Here is a 15,128-nt window from a genome sequence, read left to right as displayed (position 1 = left end):
GAATTAGGGTCTACAAAATTTCATGTAGGAATGCCCCAGCATCTTAAAAAATAATGGTCATAAGTAATGGGCTGATATGTACCCTGAAAGCCAAGGTCAGATTGAGAATTGAACCAGATGCCTCAAGTTTCAGCCTAGACCTTTAAACCTCAGTCCATCCTTCTTCCAATTAAGGTTATTAAAACCTGCAACTGCAATAAGAAATGTATTTGGTCTCATTTTCTTACCCTGCCATCTGGCTGATGTATTATCCAACAGTAGCAATGAAGAATTCTTGAAGGTTCCCTAACACAGCTGCTCCCACATGCTAATTGCTTTAAGGTGATTTTTATTCTCTGTCTTCAGATTCTTTCCATCAAAATTACATGAAGTGTGTAATGAAACTGAACAGGAAAAGTAGCACAAAAAGCATTGCACAAAGCAAGAATGATCATGTTTATGTGTCTATTAAAATTCGTCAACCCAGAGCCATATGCTGAGTTTCCTGTACAATCATGCTCAAATCCTAACATGCATTAGCTTTCATTTTAAGAACATAAAGATGAGCTACGTTTGTGTCCAGGCTATAATTTATGAAGTTCTCAAGTATTAAGCCCTAATTGCCTGAGTCACATTCTTTTGCTCTCCTAATGAACCTTTTATAAACAAGGGACCTGATTTTCCTCTCATTTGCACTGATATAAACGAGGAAAAATTCCTTGCTTGCTGAAGTCAGTGAAGTAATTTGATTGTAGAGCCAGTGTTACAATAGTGTATTCCTGTCATGTGAGCAACATGAGGTGGTGATGAAGTTAAGCCAACCTTTGCTTTCTGTCCCTGCCGTGAGTGGAATACCAACCTCGCACCGGTAGCACTGGACATGGAAGTCACGATCCAGGGCAACAATGCGTACGGTCTCCTCTTGTCCTGGGGCCGGCATGATGGGCTCCTTACACACAGAACACCTCGGGGCAAATTTCCTGAGGAAGGAAGAGACAGTCCCAGTCATCCTCAAACCTGGAGCAAAAGGTTTTGTTAACTGGACCAGCCAGCCAGAAATGTGTACATTTGTACCAACACACACACCTATGTGCACACACAACACAGGCTGGAGTTCTGCACAGCTCCCTCCTTGGAAAAAAAACAGGCAGGAGCACTTTAGTCTTACAAGGCAATTTCAGGCTTGTAGGATATTAAAGAGCATTTATTAGGAGAGGACTTAAAGAATTTCTGACAGGCAGCAAAACTACTAAAGCGCCTGTTGAATGACCATCAATTGTGGCACCTACACACTGCCACAACCCTCAGCCTCTAAGAAAATCCATGCAAGTCCCAAGGTTAGAAAGATGACCAGGATCTGCTTCAAGAGCATCGCTTGAAAACAAAAATCAAACTATTAAAATCTGGAGGCTGGAACAAATACTTTAAAAGTCTGAAAAGAAATGGTAAAAAGAATTGCCTTGCACTAACACTAATTTGTTGAGGTTTATGCCATCCACTTTAAGCTTCCAAGCCATCTTACCCACATATGCACACAGAAGCACATTTCTGGCTATGCTCACTCTCAGACAAGAAGCATCAGGGCAATTCTGACTTGCTGCATTTTCTAGCTACAACCAACTCAGTTATCCACCAACAGGGTGTTGTCCAGGCTTAAAAGGGAACAGGTCTGGGTGCAGAGACCCCAGTGCTCTCTCTTCCAGTCAGCCTGAGTTCCAAATGTATAGTGACAATAACTCACTGCATGAAAAGACTGACTTGAATCAGGGTCAGCTCAGGGATCAAGCGAAGCACAGGCTTCTTTCTTCCCCCTTCTATTGCCCACCATATGCCGTTCTGGATAATTCACCCATGTTCTGTATTACCTCTGGTTTTGCTCCCCCCAGGTCCCATGAGAAGTGGCCATCTCTGCTACTAGGTTTGGGAACACTTAGCCTGTGGTGAATCATTATTTGCTGTTTTGGTTCAAAACCTGGTACCAGTTTCCTGGCTGCAAATTCTGCCAGCAGAAAAGGAAACTTACACCCACAGAATCTGCTGCCATGTAATGAGAGCCAGGGTCAGGGGCTGTGGAGTGACAGAGAGCAAAGCTTATGGCAAACATCAGAACACAAGGAGATCAAAGGCCCTTCTCTTCTGAAATGCCTAGTAAGGATTGACTCTGCCACCCAGCCTGTCACATGAACCACCTCAGAATTAACTATCTTAGAAAAGAAAAGAAAATCTATCTGTACTAGGAATAAAGAAAAATATTAATTTCACTGGCAGTAGATGAAAGATGCCTGCAAAGCTGTGATCTAATGAAAGAATGAATTAAACAGTGGCTATAACGAGCGCTCTGAAAAATAACTTAAATGGATCATGATATGACCGGAGCTGTGATCGCAATTAATTATGTGCTGCTTCATGCAGGCCCTTCCTTGTGCCATTTAGCTCAAATGTGGTACTTAAAAAATACTTCAACATTTCTTTGTCCAGGCTACTGTGAGTAATTCATTACGAGACAAATATTATCTCCCAGGATCCTGAGATCATTCCTGCAGATTTCAGGGGATGTGGATCTGCTACTGTGGGGCCTGAGCTCAGGGGGTAGCATCAGCGACAGTTTTGTTATCAAGAGGATGTAGATGTAGAACACTCAACCTCCAGATCAGGAGGACATGTCATCCCTAATCAATTCAAATCGATTAATCGGCTGGCCAAAGTACTGCAAAATGTGTGGTTGGTCAAAGACATTTCGAGTGTCACACTGGGTCTCGTGCTATTTCCATTATCTTCCCCTCAATCCTTCACTCAACAATTTTTTTGTCCTTCCTTGGATTGACAGCCTCCCACTTCACACTCTCAGAGCCCCAAGGTCCGTTTGCAGTCACTGCCAAAAGACTTCAATGTGGGACATCAGCTCTCTTTCTCCTGAAAGCATGTGAGCCCTTGGCCTGTGGGGCTTTGAGAAGGGGCACTCGCCACATTGTTAAGGGGGTGTTGAGGGAAACCCTTCAGGTGCCTGAGTGGTGCATAAAACTCCTGTTGGGCCTGTGCTCAGGACCGCATTTTACCTTACACACAACTGGTGGCACAGAAAGGCAAGGCAATACAGCAGCTGCCAATTAACCCAGCCTAGCTGAGCTACAGGGAACATCCTCCTGCTGGATTCTCACATGCCAGTTAATTGTGGCTGCTTCCCTTTCTGTCAAGTCAGCCAGCTTCTTTGAGCTTTCAGACCCACACACTGATGTCATGAGGCTCTAATTAAGTCTACCCCCTTAGAAATTAAGAGGTAAATGGTTGAGATGTAAACTCCCATTTGTCAGTATTGATTTCATCTTTTAATTGAGGGGTGTAATGTATCTGTCTTTTCCATACAGGGCAAACATTTGTGCTCTGATTATATCTACCTGTCTTCTCCAGATTAGTTGTGATGATGGGGGTGGTAGCATGTCAGTGACAGGAATTACTTGCAACTGTACCTTTCAACTTACTTTAAATAGCAGTTTCACTATAAATTATTACCAGGCCTGTATTTTTAGCAGCTTTAAAAAGCTAATTAGCAACTAGAAACAAAAGGAGCTGTGAGCAGCCTGTGGCCACTGAGATCCCTCTAGCAGGTAAGTAAACACCTGCAGAGTGCAGGAGGACAGGACCTTTCTTAATTGCTCAGTGGAAGAAGCAGGGAGGCGATGTGAAAGTGCAGGTAGAGGCAGTGAGGAGAAACGAGCACATGCTAAGTGCAGTGAAAGGCAAGGGGAAGGCAGAGCACTTAAAACCGAGGTTATCCCTCGATTCAGCTATAAGCAAAACAGAGATCAAGCAAAATCATCCTCTAACCAATTAACCTTGTATGCCATGGTATGCTTGCTTGGAGCAAAGCTCTCCCTACTATTTAAGAGCCTTGGGAAGAAGTGGCATAGGGTTCAGAACTTCCTGAAAGCTCAGTCGGAAAAAGGAGAATTTTTAGGGGGAAAAGACAAAGACAACAAGCAAAGCACTGACAGCAGCTTAGGCCTTACTTATGGAAATCCTCGATGCAGTGGATGTTGCCACCAGCATCCACAGTGAAGGGAATCCCATCCAGGCTGCGATGGCACATCACACAGGTGAAGCAGTGGGGATGGTAGGCCTTCCCAGTGGCTCGGAGGATCCTTTCCATGATGGGCTTTGCGCAGACACTGCATTGCTCCAGTGTATTCTGCAAAGAAAACACAACAGATGTGAGTGCCATCTCAGCAGGACAGTTACAAAGGTCAGCTGGGTTGGAGGCTGCTGCTGGTCTGCTTGGAAGCTTTAGGTTCCTTCTTTTCATTTCTTCTAGATAAAGTGCAGTACAGTCAACAGTTATCAAAGAGTATGATAACAGCACAGGGCCTGGGTCAAGCCTTTAGAACAGTGTGAGAACACAAACCAGAGCCTTGTCTCAGCAGCTCTGACAAATGATCAGAGATGGCTCATCGGGTGGGTTATCTGAAACACAGCAGCTTCTGTAGCCAGGAGCACATGAAGGAGTTGTGCAGTCAACACTCCTGGGTTTTTGCCTCTGGACTGCCCAGTCTGAGCAAGCTTTTGCAGTGCAGGTCATTAGAGACAAGTTCCACAGAGGGCAGTGCTAAACTGAAGAGCAAATTCCTGGGGCTACACAGAGACCCCCTAATTATTTTGCCAATGCAGATCCCATAAAAGTATCTTTATCTGCCTTGTATGAAAATCTTGATCTCCCTCTCTCCCCACAGAGAATAATGCTAAGTCTGGGGAGAGAACAAAGCAGTGGATGCAAGGAAAGCATCCGCAAGGACAGGAGTTCAGGATGACTTAAATGGTTCGTTTATCTCTGGCCCACGATGTTTGAGATAATGACTGTGAAATGCCACCTCTAAGGCCATGATCCTTGCTGCACAGGTTTTACATACGAGCCTGCTCCTAAAGTGCTGGAGCCAAAAAAATTCCCACTTTTCAAGTGGGGTCCATTGAATGAGTCATCTCATTTCAACCCTCACTTACCCTTGCAGTTAATTATAGAAATGCCAAGATAATTTTGTTTCAGATGGTTGTCTGTGAGCCACACCAGCCCTTCTGACACCAACTGGGTAACTTACCATTTCAAAGCAAGCACTTTAAAAGACACAAGGCATGAATGGAGGCTGAAAATCACATAGATGCAAACAGTAAATCTGTGGCAATGATTTGGGTAATTTCACTGGACTTTAGAAAAGCAAACTTCACCTACTATTCTCGCTCAATGAACCTGAAGTTATCAAGTAATATTATCAACCAGCGTTTGCATCTTGGGTAAGGTAGAAAAATCTATCATAAAACTATTGATTATAATTTAGATAGACAGAAGTAAGGAGGTGGGGAAAAAAAGGGAAAAATCTAACAGAACAGAAATATAGAAAGCTGCTGAAAGGCAGATCTTGTTGACAAACACAAGAAGGCTAAAGTTCTGCTTCCTCAAGCAACAAAATTCCCAGGGAGAGTAGTGCTTTGACTGACTCCATTGTTACTGTTTCTTTGAGCCAGTATTCTCAGGGGCAAGATCCAGTCCTTAGATGTGCAGCCAAAATGTATTGTAAGGTGTTGCAGTGGGGATACTGCAACAGTAAGGAGATGAATCACCCAGGAACTCAGAAGGTTCTACACTCACACATTTGCTCTTAGACATTATCTCTGGGCTGCATGTCACTGGTAAGCTACAAGCATAGAAATACATGAGCTCCTATTAGAAGATCAGAAGGATTGTTTTTGGAAAGGTCGATATGAAAAGTCCTGAATTTCAACCCGTATGAGAACTGCCTCGTGCATTTGTAAGAAGAGTACAGCCAGACTAGCATTGAATTCAGGCTGCATTTTGCTTTATACCTTGTAATAATGGGCAGGAAAGAATGACTGCTGGCCTTTCTGTCTGGTTGCTGTCACCATCATCATCATTATAATGGTGGCTGGTATGCCAGAAAAAGCAAGGTCAATAATTTTCTCCATGGAGAAATAACCTGGCAGATTTACCACTTCACTTTGCATAAGCAGATCACATCATCTCAACCCGCATCCATGCAGTTCTCTGCGTTTTTCTGCCAAGGAAGGAAGGCAGGATACCTGTGGATACTGATGGAAGATTGTGCCATTCGTAAGGCATTTGCCATGAAACTTTCTGAACACACGCAGGTACAGAGCATTTGCCTCACCAAGTCATTGCTTGCTTCATTTCCAACAGTTGCCAACAACAGAGACCAAAGTATGAGAACAGGGTAAGCAAAACAGCAATTCCTTGGGATTTGCTTCCAGCCTCCACTGATTACTGGTTTAGGGACTTCCTGAGTCAGAGCTTGGCTTCCCCATACTTTGCCTCAACTGGATGCTTTCTCCCATGAACTTTCCCGATTGATTTTTGAATTCTGATAAACACTGGTCCCCCACAACATGACTGGGAATTCCGTGGTGGGGACTGATCTGTTCAGCAGTTCCCCATGTCTGCTACTGTCAGTTCTGTGACCGGAGCAGGCACCTGCAGCAGCACTGAACAGCATGGCCTGGAACTGCTCTCACCCTGCTGGATCATACCTTCTGAAAACACACATCTTCTGCTCCCAAATCTCAGCTCAGTCACAGTTTGACATTCTCACAGCTAAGGAAGACAAGCATTATAAAATAACCAACTCCTGATTAAGCCTTCTATACGACCTGAAAATCAGACCTGAGAAATTTATTCTTTTCATCCTTCCATGTCTGTACCAGTAAGGAAAAACAAAGGCATTAGTTTCAGACTCCAGTTCACTCCCTGCCTGGGAGTGTATTTGCTTAAGCCTCTCTTCTTGCTAGAACCCTGGCTCAGACCCTTCTCTTCAAGGTGTTACCACATGATGCCAAAGGGAAAGCTTCCTTGATTCACCCCCATTTGACATCAGGTTGCTGTAAGGCAGGATTTGGCCTGTGAAGCTACCAGGGTTTTCTTTGATTCTCTAATCAGGTTATCCCACATGCCTAAGTGCTGCCCCAGCAGTTAACAACCTGCACAAAGGTATTTCTGCACGTTATGGGAACAGCATCCCTGCAGGATTGTAAGTTTGGCTTCTTGATTTTGCTCTCTTTCACAGTTAAGCTAACTGTCCTAGCACCTCCTGGAGCTTTTAGACCTCCAAAAAGCCAAACAAAATGAAGAAAAATGCCTAACAGCTCTATTTTCATTCTTTTCTCCCCAGCTGTTGTTGCAAACTTTCTCTGTAATCAACAGGTAAAGATGAATGCATCTGATGAGCTACACTGAGAGCTAAGGCAAGGCACAAAGAAGAAAGATGAGAAACAGCTAGGAAACATCAGACCTAGGGGTTGTGGTCACATTCATGTTATAAGACTATGGACCACAAATCTAGTGTGGGCTGAGGGTAAAGTTTACCATTCTTTTCCCATATTTTTGGCCAAGAGGCAGGGAGTGCCCTTGTGTCTCCAAATCCGACTAATTTTTTGGGGGAGTTCGAAAAGCATAGGGAAGGAACCATCCATTTCTAAATGGAAGGTTGGCACAATGTTAAAGGCTGAGTCTGGGTCCATGTCTCTTGAGGGCAGAACTGTTTATCCATGGCAAAGAAAAAGAATCTCACATGGGGAGAATAATGCACCCCAAATACCAACAAGAAAAATAACCCCAAGCAAATATACACTAAAACACAAAGAACTGAAATGACTAGGACATCATGCATCATCCTGCAAGTTAAAACTAAGACACTTAAACATGTATAGCTCAATCAGTAGCAAAGTGGGAACAAGTTGCTTGGGAACAAGCATCTAGCAAGTGGTGGTGTGAGCTGTTTGACTGCCCTAGAGCAATACTTGTCCCTTCAGAAACCACAGAAAGCCAAAGGGAGTTGCTCTGCAGATGTTAGGTTTAAACATGGGACACAAAGTAAAAACTCTGACTGCTGGGAAAGACTTCTGGGTTGCAAGAGCCATGGAAGACTGGAGCTGGGGAGTGTTTGAGTCCTTTCCCGAAAACTTCACGTCCCAGACAGCAAGGTGGCAGAGGGCTTTGGGGAGCAGAGGTGCAGTGACAGCCTGTGGGCTGCAGCTCATCCCACTGCCCTAATGCTGCAGATTATAGCCTCTCCTAACCAAACTTCAGGGGACAGCAGTAACTCACAATATCATGCCAGCACAAGGACTCTCCCACAATGACCCAGCCATGAGTGCAGAAGAAAAGCCACATAGATTAGTCATTGCTTCTTCTGCATTGGCAATTCATCCCAAGCTCTAATGAACATAAATAATGTCTCCTGCACTCTGAACAGCAGACCGAGGAGAGCTCACGCACAGGGACACGAGCGTGGTACTGCTTATTTTGCTGGGAGAGGGGAGGAAGTTGCTGGAATAAATTACATTGGCGACTCATGCACAGGGACACGAACTCACTTTCTGTGAGCACTGCAGAAGAAACATTTTTCAAAGTGACTGAGCAGAGGAGATGATTTTAAGCTGCACGAATGAAATGTGACTGTTGTGCTAAAAACAGGCACATGGTCAAATACTATAGTTGAACTGTAACTTAGTAAAGTGTGGTAAGTGACTTGCTTTAAATCTTGTGACTCCGTCCTTCATTTCCTCAGACAGTGAGGAGAGCAGAGCAGCAGACATTTTCCCCTTTGTGGGATATTTTTTGAGGCTTGAAAATGTTTCCATACTTAAGCAAAGACAGAACACTTTAATCTCAAGAAGTCTGGTGAATTTATAAACCTCAAATTAGATCAGGTCAATTGAAAAACTGCACTTCAAAATAATTGCAAATGTTTTCATTTAGGTTTTGGGTCTGAAAATATATAGTTGCATTATAAATTAAATATAAAACAGACAGTGGTAAAGGGGTTCAGTGTCAAGATGTAATTTCAACACTTTCAAACACTTTTTTGGCATTATTTCTAGAAAAGGAAAATCCAAGACCTGATTTCCACCCAAGGCTTCCCAGCTGCTATCTCCACAGATGGGTTAAATCTTGGCAAACATAACATTTAAGTCACTAACACCCAGCATGAAATTTCTTCCTGCATGTCTGAGGAGAGAACTTGGGCACTTCTCACTTCACCTGACCAGCTGGACACATTATTAGCAGACACATTATTAACACTCCCCTTCTTGCTGTTCTGAGGGGTACTTTCAGCACGGGAGAGCACTGCAGAAGCACCTTGGCTGGTGCTCTAACCTTCAGACCATGCTGCCATAGCCACATCAGTGTGTTGGGGCAAGAGATGTGACCCCTGACAGCCCAAAGTGTCAAACCCCCTAATTCAGACACAGTGGGGAGCAGTGAGGCTGTTCTTTAGATGGCATAGCTTGATCTGCTGGGAGATGGAAAGGAAGACACTGGAATAAATTACACTGGCAACCCTGCAACGTTACCAGCATGCTGGTAATGGATCTGAGCTGTGCTCACAGCTACCACTTGCACAGTGCAGACTCAGGCCCTGGAGGTTACTGTATTCAGTGGCTTTCAAATCGTTCTTCCATTCGGCTCAGTTTTTAGTGGCTTTCCCAGCACAGTAGCAATACCACGGCTGGCATGCTTTTCCTCTGCTGGAATTTGCTTTTCTTGTCAGGAAAACTCAATTCAGCTTTGTAGTTTTGGACTCAGAGCAGCTGGAGGTGAATCTGGCAGAAAGTCCTCTCGGCATACAGGATGAAGGAGTCCCTTCCCCTCACCCTGTAACTATTAGAGAAAGGCTAGATGTATATTCATGGCTTCTGTGAGTAGCAAAGATAAGAGTGGCATGCAACTGAGTCCATAAATGTGCAATAACAGAAAGGCCACGATGAAAATGGAACAATGCTTGGGAAATGCTTCTCAAATGATATGCAGATGTCAAAATATGCTCTACAGTGAGAGAAGGAAGGAGCTCCAGTTTTCTTATCAAGTGAAGGCTGAGGGATGGCTTTGCCATTGTCTGAGCACACCAAAGGGTGGAGAGGAAACACAGAGAAGGCTGCTGGGTCTGGCAGGCACACAAGCTGGCCATACTGCCTGCAGAAAGAATTATATTTTTAATGCTGTAATTAATGTTTGGAGCAGCACAGGCAGGGACTGGGTGATTTCTCTGATGCACAGTGGCAGTTTAGACAAGGCCTGCATCCCTTTCTAGCACCACTGAGCTGAGAGTGATGAAGGAATATCAGGGTTAAACAATCTGCTCTGCATTATGCTCAGTGTCCAACCACAGCCACATTGATTCCTTCCAGCTAAAAATCCACAAGAAGCCCCGTGTTGGAAATTACTTAACTACTTTCTGGCACTTAAAGCTACTCATCTTCTGTCCATTCCTTGCTCTGACAACAGACATCTTTGTCCCTTTAAAACAGCAGTGCCTATGAATGTAAGAAATGACGGAATTGTCCTCTAAACTGGTAGGCTGGAAGATGAAATGCCTGGACTTCTGGCTTTTAAACCAAGTAGCTGCCATAGGCAAAGCATTCCCATGCTCTGGGCCTCAGTTGGCCTATAAATAAAATGGCTGTACAATTACATATTCCAGTGAGAAACTGGATATTGTTAGGTTTGATAAATACTTGTGAAGTAGTCTGGGTGCCTAAGTGGTTACTAAATGGAAACAATGTATTATTAACAGAAAAAATTAAATTACTTTTATATGTAGTGACTTGCACACATGTCAAAAGTCAATTTCAGGTGGTACAGTACCAGAGAACAGAACCTGAGCTGTTACTCAGAATACTCCAATGTGGCTACAGCCATTTGCAAGAGTAAAGTAGTTTAATACCAGGGAAATGCTTCTAACTTACAGTTGACTTTAAAATAGCACAGAGAAGAAAAAAGTCTATGCATATGAAATTTTTTCAGCAACAATAATTATAGCAGCATGGAATACTACAGTAAGGCAAACAGCTGAAAGCATCCTTAGCAATTGCTATGTAAAAGGGCATTGTTAAATATCTTTGTAATCAGCTCCGGTTCCTTCAGTAATTTTCTAGTGAAGCTGCATTTCCAAACCTCCTCCCATCTTGTCTATTGCCACCAGGGAAGGGGAGCTGCATGCTCCCCAGAGAATTGAAGCAGCACATTGTTCATGTTGGTGAGCAGAGCTCACTCTTGCTGTTAGCACTGCCACCACGCCACACCCCAGGTATGACCACCGGGTACAACCATGTGAAATCAGTCACTCCACACCAGGACTGCAGCTGGCCCAGAAAACATACAACCAAGAAGCTGGGGCAGGCTTTTGGAGCACAGGAGATGAGCCTGACTTGGCAGGGAGGGATGATCTGATAAGACAGTTTCCATCTCTGAATCCTTCAGTCCAAGGAGATCCTAAGTGCCTGACCAGACCTTCATTCCAAGACATTGCATAATACAACGCCTGGCGCAAGATGCTGATTTTCAAAGATTTCTAATTTGAAGGAAATCCCTCAAAATCCCTCCCAGAATGTCAGAGGTAAACAGTTTGTTCAAGGCTTCTGCAGCTGAGGCGAACTGGCACAGAGCTACCGTGGAAATCCCTGGGCTGCGTCGCACAGCAGCAGCCATGCCTCAGCAGATTAGTATTGCTTCACACCACTGCGGCCTCTACCTAGGGAGAAATCAGCCCATGGCTTTGCCCAACACAGAAAGATGTGTTTGAGGATTTGTTAGGACTCCTTTTCCACTGAAGTAAACCTTGGTATCTTTAAAAACTGTGATATTCTATTAGCTTTGCTCCTGAGGGATGGGGGGAATACACTGCTGGTTTTGATAGCTTGTGCTTTTATCTATTATTAACACCCACACATCAGGTGAGAGCACCTACAGACCAGACATAACTCAGGGCTCTGCGGAACAAAGTGCTCTGAGGGATAAAGCAAAGCTGTTAGTTATTCCCAAGCACCTCCAGTCTTTGTGTTATTGATGTACCTCTGCTTGCCTTGCGTGTTCTCACCACCAAATTCCTCAAAACATGATGTGCCTGACCTTGCATGCCACCCTGAGAGTTTTGCCTAAATAAAGGTTCTGTCCTGTTGTGATTACTTTCTGCACAGGCAGCAGAATTACATGCAGCTGTGAGATGTGGCAAACAGAGAGCAGATACACTCTCCTCCTTGTTTAGATACAATTGTGGACAACACAGAGATTTCAAGCTTAATTAGCAACACCAAGGAAGCTGTTAGAGAGGCATTTCAAACCGCTTGCAGTTTAAGCTGATTAGAACTTCGTGAAAACAAAACAAAACTGTGTAGCAAATTGTTAGGCTAAAATTCAAGTCAAACTGAACCGCATCAAAGGAAATAAAGAAGTGACTATTGGCAAGAAGTGGTTTTTTTTCCTTTTCTTTTCTTTTGGTGGGGAATTTAATTTCATAGCCTTTAATAAACCCAACGTTCCAATCCAAGCTTGCCACTCTGGCAAGAAGCTTAACCAAAATAACATTGGAACTCAGAGCTGGCAGACCTAGGAGACTATAAATTGGTCAAATCCAGGCACAATACAAGAAAAAAATTGAAAATTCCATTCAATTTTCCTGTTTTAGAATTTTGATGTAACTGACCATTGACATGGAAATGTTATCTTGACCTTAACTGCTAAAGCTGACTTGCAGAGGAAAAAATGACTGAGACTCTGACATCTCAGTGGTTATTTATAGTTCCCCTCACTCTCCTCTTTCTTGGTATTTTTACATTTGAAATGAGTTCTTGCCTGCCATGTGTTTCCTGAAGGACTGTTCGAGCAATGCAAGAACTTGTGACATAAAAGCCATCAAGAAAATGGAACTTCGTTGATTAAAATGGAAAACAAATTTTAGTTGGAAACTCTCATCAGTAAATTAGCATCCAGCAAAGCTAGGCTTGCTTTGGTTACAGATTGAACACTACCAGCCTTTTAACTACAACCTGTTTAAAACTGGCTTTTTCTGCTTCCTGTGCTCTCCAAGAGAGACTTCCTGGAGAAACTAAAAAAAAGGGGAAAGACAGGGCTACTGCTAGAGAGTCTGCGTTCTTCTAGAGTTTGTAAGAAAAAGAGAATGCTTCCTCTTCACTCCTTGAGAATAAAACCCCTCATCTCTCTAAGCCACAAGGAAAGGCACACAATCTATTTTCCTCTGTTTATTTCAAGTCACAGATAAGGGCATCTCTAAGTCACTTCTAAGAGCTACTAAATAAATTAAATATTTCAGCTGGATATCGGTTTAACAGCTCCCCCTTCTTCTTTAATCGCTCAAACAAAGAGAATGTAAAGCAACTCCTGGATATCTCATATAAATCACAAGAGAAATTAATTTCTTCTAGTGGCAGAGGCAGAGCACTGGAAACTAAGGGTGCTTGGCTTCTGTCCTTGGTTCACCAGTGACTCAGAGAATAATTTCATTATTTTCCTCCTCTGCTCTTCATATTATCTATGGAGTGGGTTTAGTCAGCTATTAGGAGGTCTATGATGCTCTGACAGAAGTCACATCTCTATTGCAAACACCAAAGTTGGCACCTGGAGCTACCAAGAAATAAACACCTCCCCAGACTGAAACAAAATGAAAACCCAAGCAAGAAGGTAATGAGATTTTGCACAGAATTTCATGGAGCTTTCACTGAAACACCTTTTGAGTGCAAGATAACGTTTTTTTCAGTGTATACGTGCAAGTTGTGAAATACAGGTCATTGCAGCAGTTCAGCATAAAAAAAGCTGCTTTTAATAGATAACGTAATCCAGCATAAAGCTTGGAAAAAAACTTCCCCAAAACTCTCACAGCACTTGGATGCTACTGCTACCCGAACTGACAGTGAGAATACGATTTGCCCAAATCCATGATATTTTTCCTAAAGAGTTGCCAAATGCATTTATGTCCCTGATGTGAGGAAAACGTCTTGGAGCCTTTGGGGCAATGGGAGACTTATCCGTGCCTGAAATATGAGGGCTGAAAACATTGTGGGTGCTCTGAGGTCTTTCCAAAGGGAGAGGAAGAAAGAGTTTCTTCTTTCTTGAAGAAAGCCTCCTGAGTGAAATGTCTATTTTTGAAGACTCTGAAAGAATACAGGAAACCCACAGACGATCAGCATCGGCCACTGTCAAGAATAACAGAAAACAAAATTTAGTGAGTCAATGTAAGGGAAGAACTGTACTATACTCTTTCCCCTCTACATCAAGACTAGAAATTTCATTTTTGAGGGGGGCCAGGATTTCTTCAGAGGTTTCAACTGAATTATTCCCTGGAGCGACACCCATTCTTCTGTCTAGAGTAAGACTCTAACTGGAAATAAATCCAGGCTGCTGACTAAGTCCAGGGTCAAATATGTCACCTGCCAGGTACTGGGATTATTTTTAGATGCAATGACATCCCTATTCTTTTCATTCAGATGACCTGGATGTTTGATTCGGTTCCTGGTCTGGGAAAGCAAGTTTGAGCCACCTGCTGAGATAAGAGTGACAAAGAAGGAAGGCATTCAAAACCAGAAAATTGAGACAGCTATGTAAGAAGAACCCAGACAAGGTATGGCACAGAAATGAGAACTTCCCAAAGAGGTCAAGTGAGATGTGAGAAAAGCAAAAGCTGGAGACTGAGGTTCGACCCTGGGAACTTGTCCATCACCTTCCTTCCTCCACTGTGAGATAACCTCATCCACAAAGACAGAGATAGAGAAGATGATTTACATCAGTCCCTCTGCACCTCTTGCCCATCCCTGAGGGTACTTCCGCTGGAACTCAGCTTGCTGTACAGTTGGGAGAGAAAGGATGGCACATTATTCCTTCTAACCTTACCAAGAGATACCCATACTATAGATCAGATCATTCCTGGAATAAGTGAAAAGTAAACAAGGAGCTTTGGGCTACTCCACTGTTCAAGACACTGCTGTGGGAAGTTGGGCAGAAGAGTCCTTGCAACACAATTGTCTGCTCAGTTGATCCAACCTCTTGGCACTGTTCCTTTGCTCTCAATCTAGAAAAATTAAGGCTCCCTGGAAAAAAAAAAAGTTTTTCCTATTTTGTACAGACAACATGGCGGCTTGGATACAGAGATCTTAGATGGCTAAACCATTGGAATGCAAATAAGCTCAAGAGTTGCATCAAGAGCAGACAGGCATATCTGAGTAGGTGGTAATTCTCTGGTGTCTGCAGGGTTAGTCAAGGATGTTCAGAGCAGGAAATATGCACTCTAAAGTAATTTCTTTCCCTTTCATTACCATGAGAAATTTTGGATTAATTTGGA

At 43.3% G+C, this 15,128-nt stretch overlaps 1 protein-coding gene across 1 annotated transcript in view; it reads right to left on the bottom strand.

Annotated features, from left to right (window-relative positions):
• The window catches only part of LOC104687932 (LIM domain containing preferred translocation partner in lipoma), a 334,159-nt gene that overhangs the window by 15,730 nt on the left and 303,301 nt on the right, over nucleotides 1–15,128 (bottom strand). Inside the window, 2 exon segments of the mRNA XM_039556675.1 lie at nucleotides 839–959; nucleotides 3,987–4,165. Coding sequence (XP_039412609.1) covers nucleotides 839–959; nucleotides 3,987–4,165 — 300 coding nt within the window.

The sequence above is a fragment of the Corvus cornix genome, chromosome 9 (assembly GCF_000738735.6).
Source record: "Corvus cornix cornix isolate S_Up_H32 chromosome 9, ASM73873v5, whole genome shotgun sequence".
NCBI classification, from domain to species: Eukaryota; Metazoa; Chordata; class Aves; order Passeriformes; family Corvidae; genus Corvus; species Corvus cornix.
This window is presented reverse-complemented; position numbering and strand designations above follow the sequence as displayed.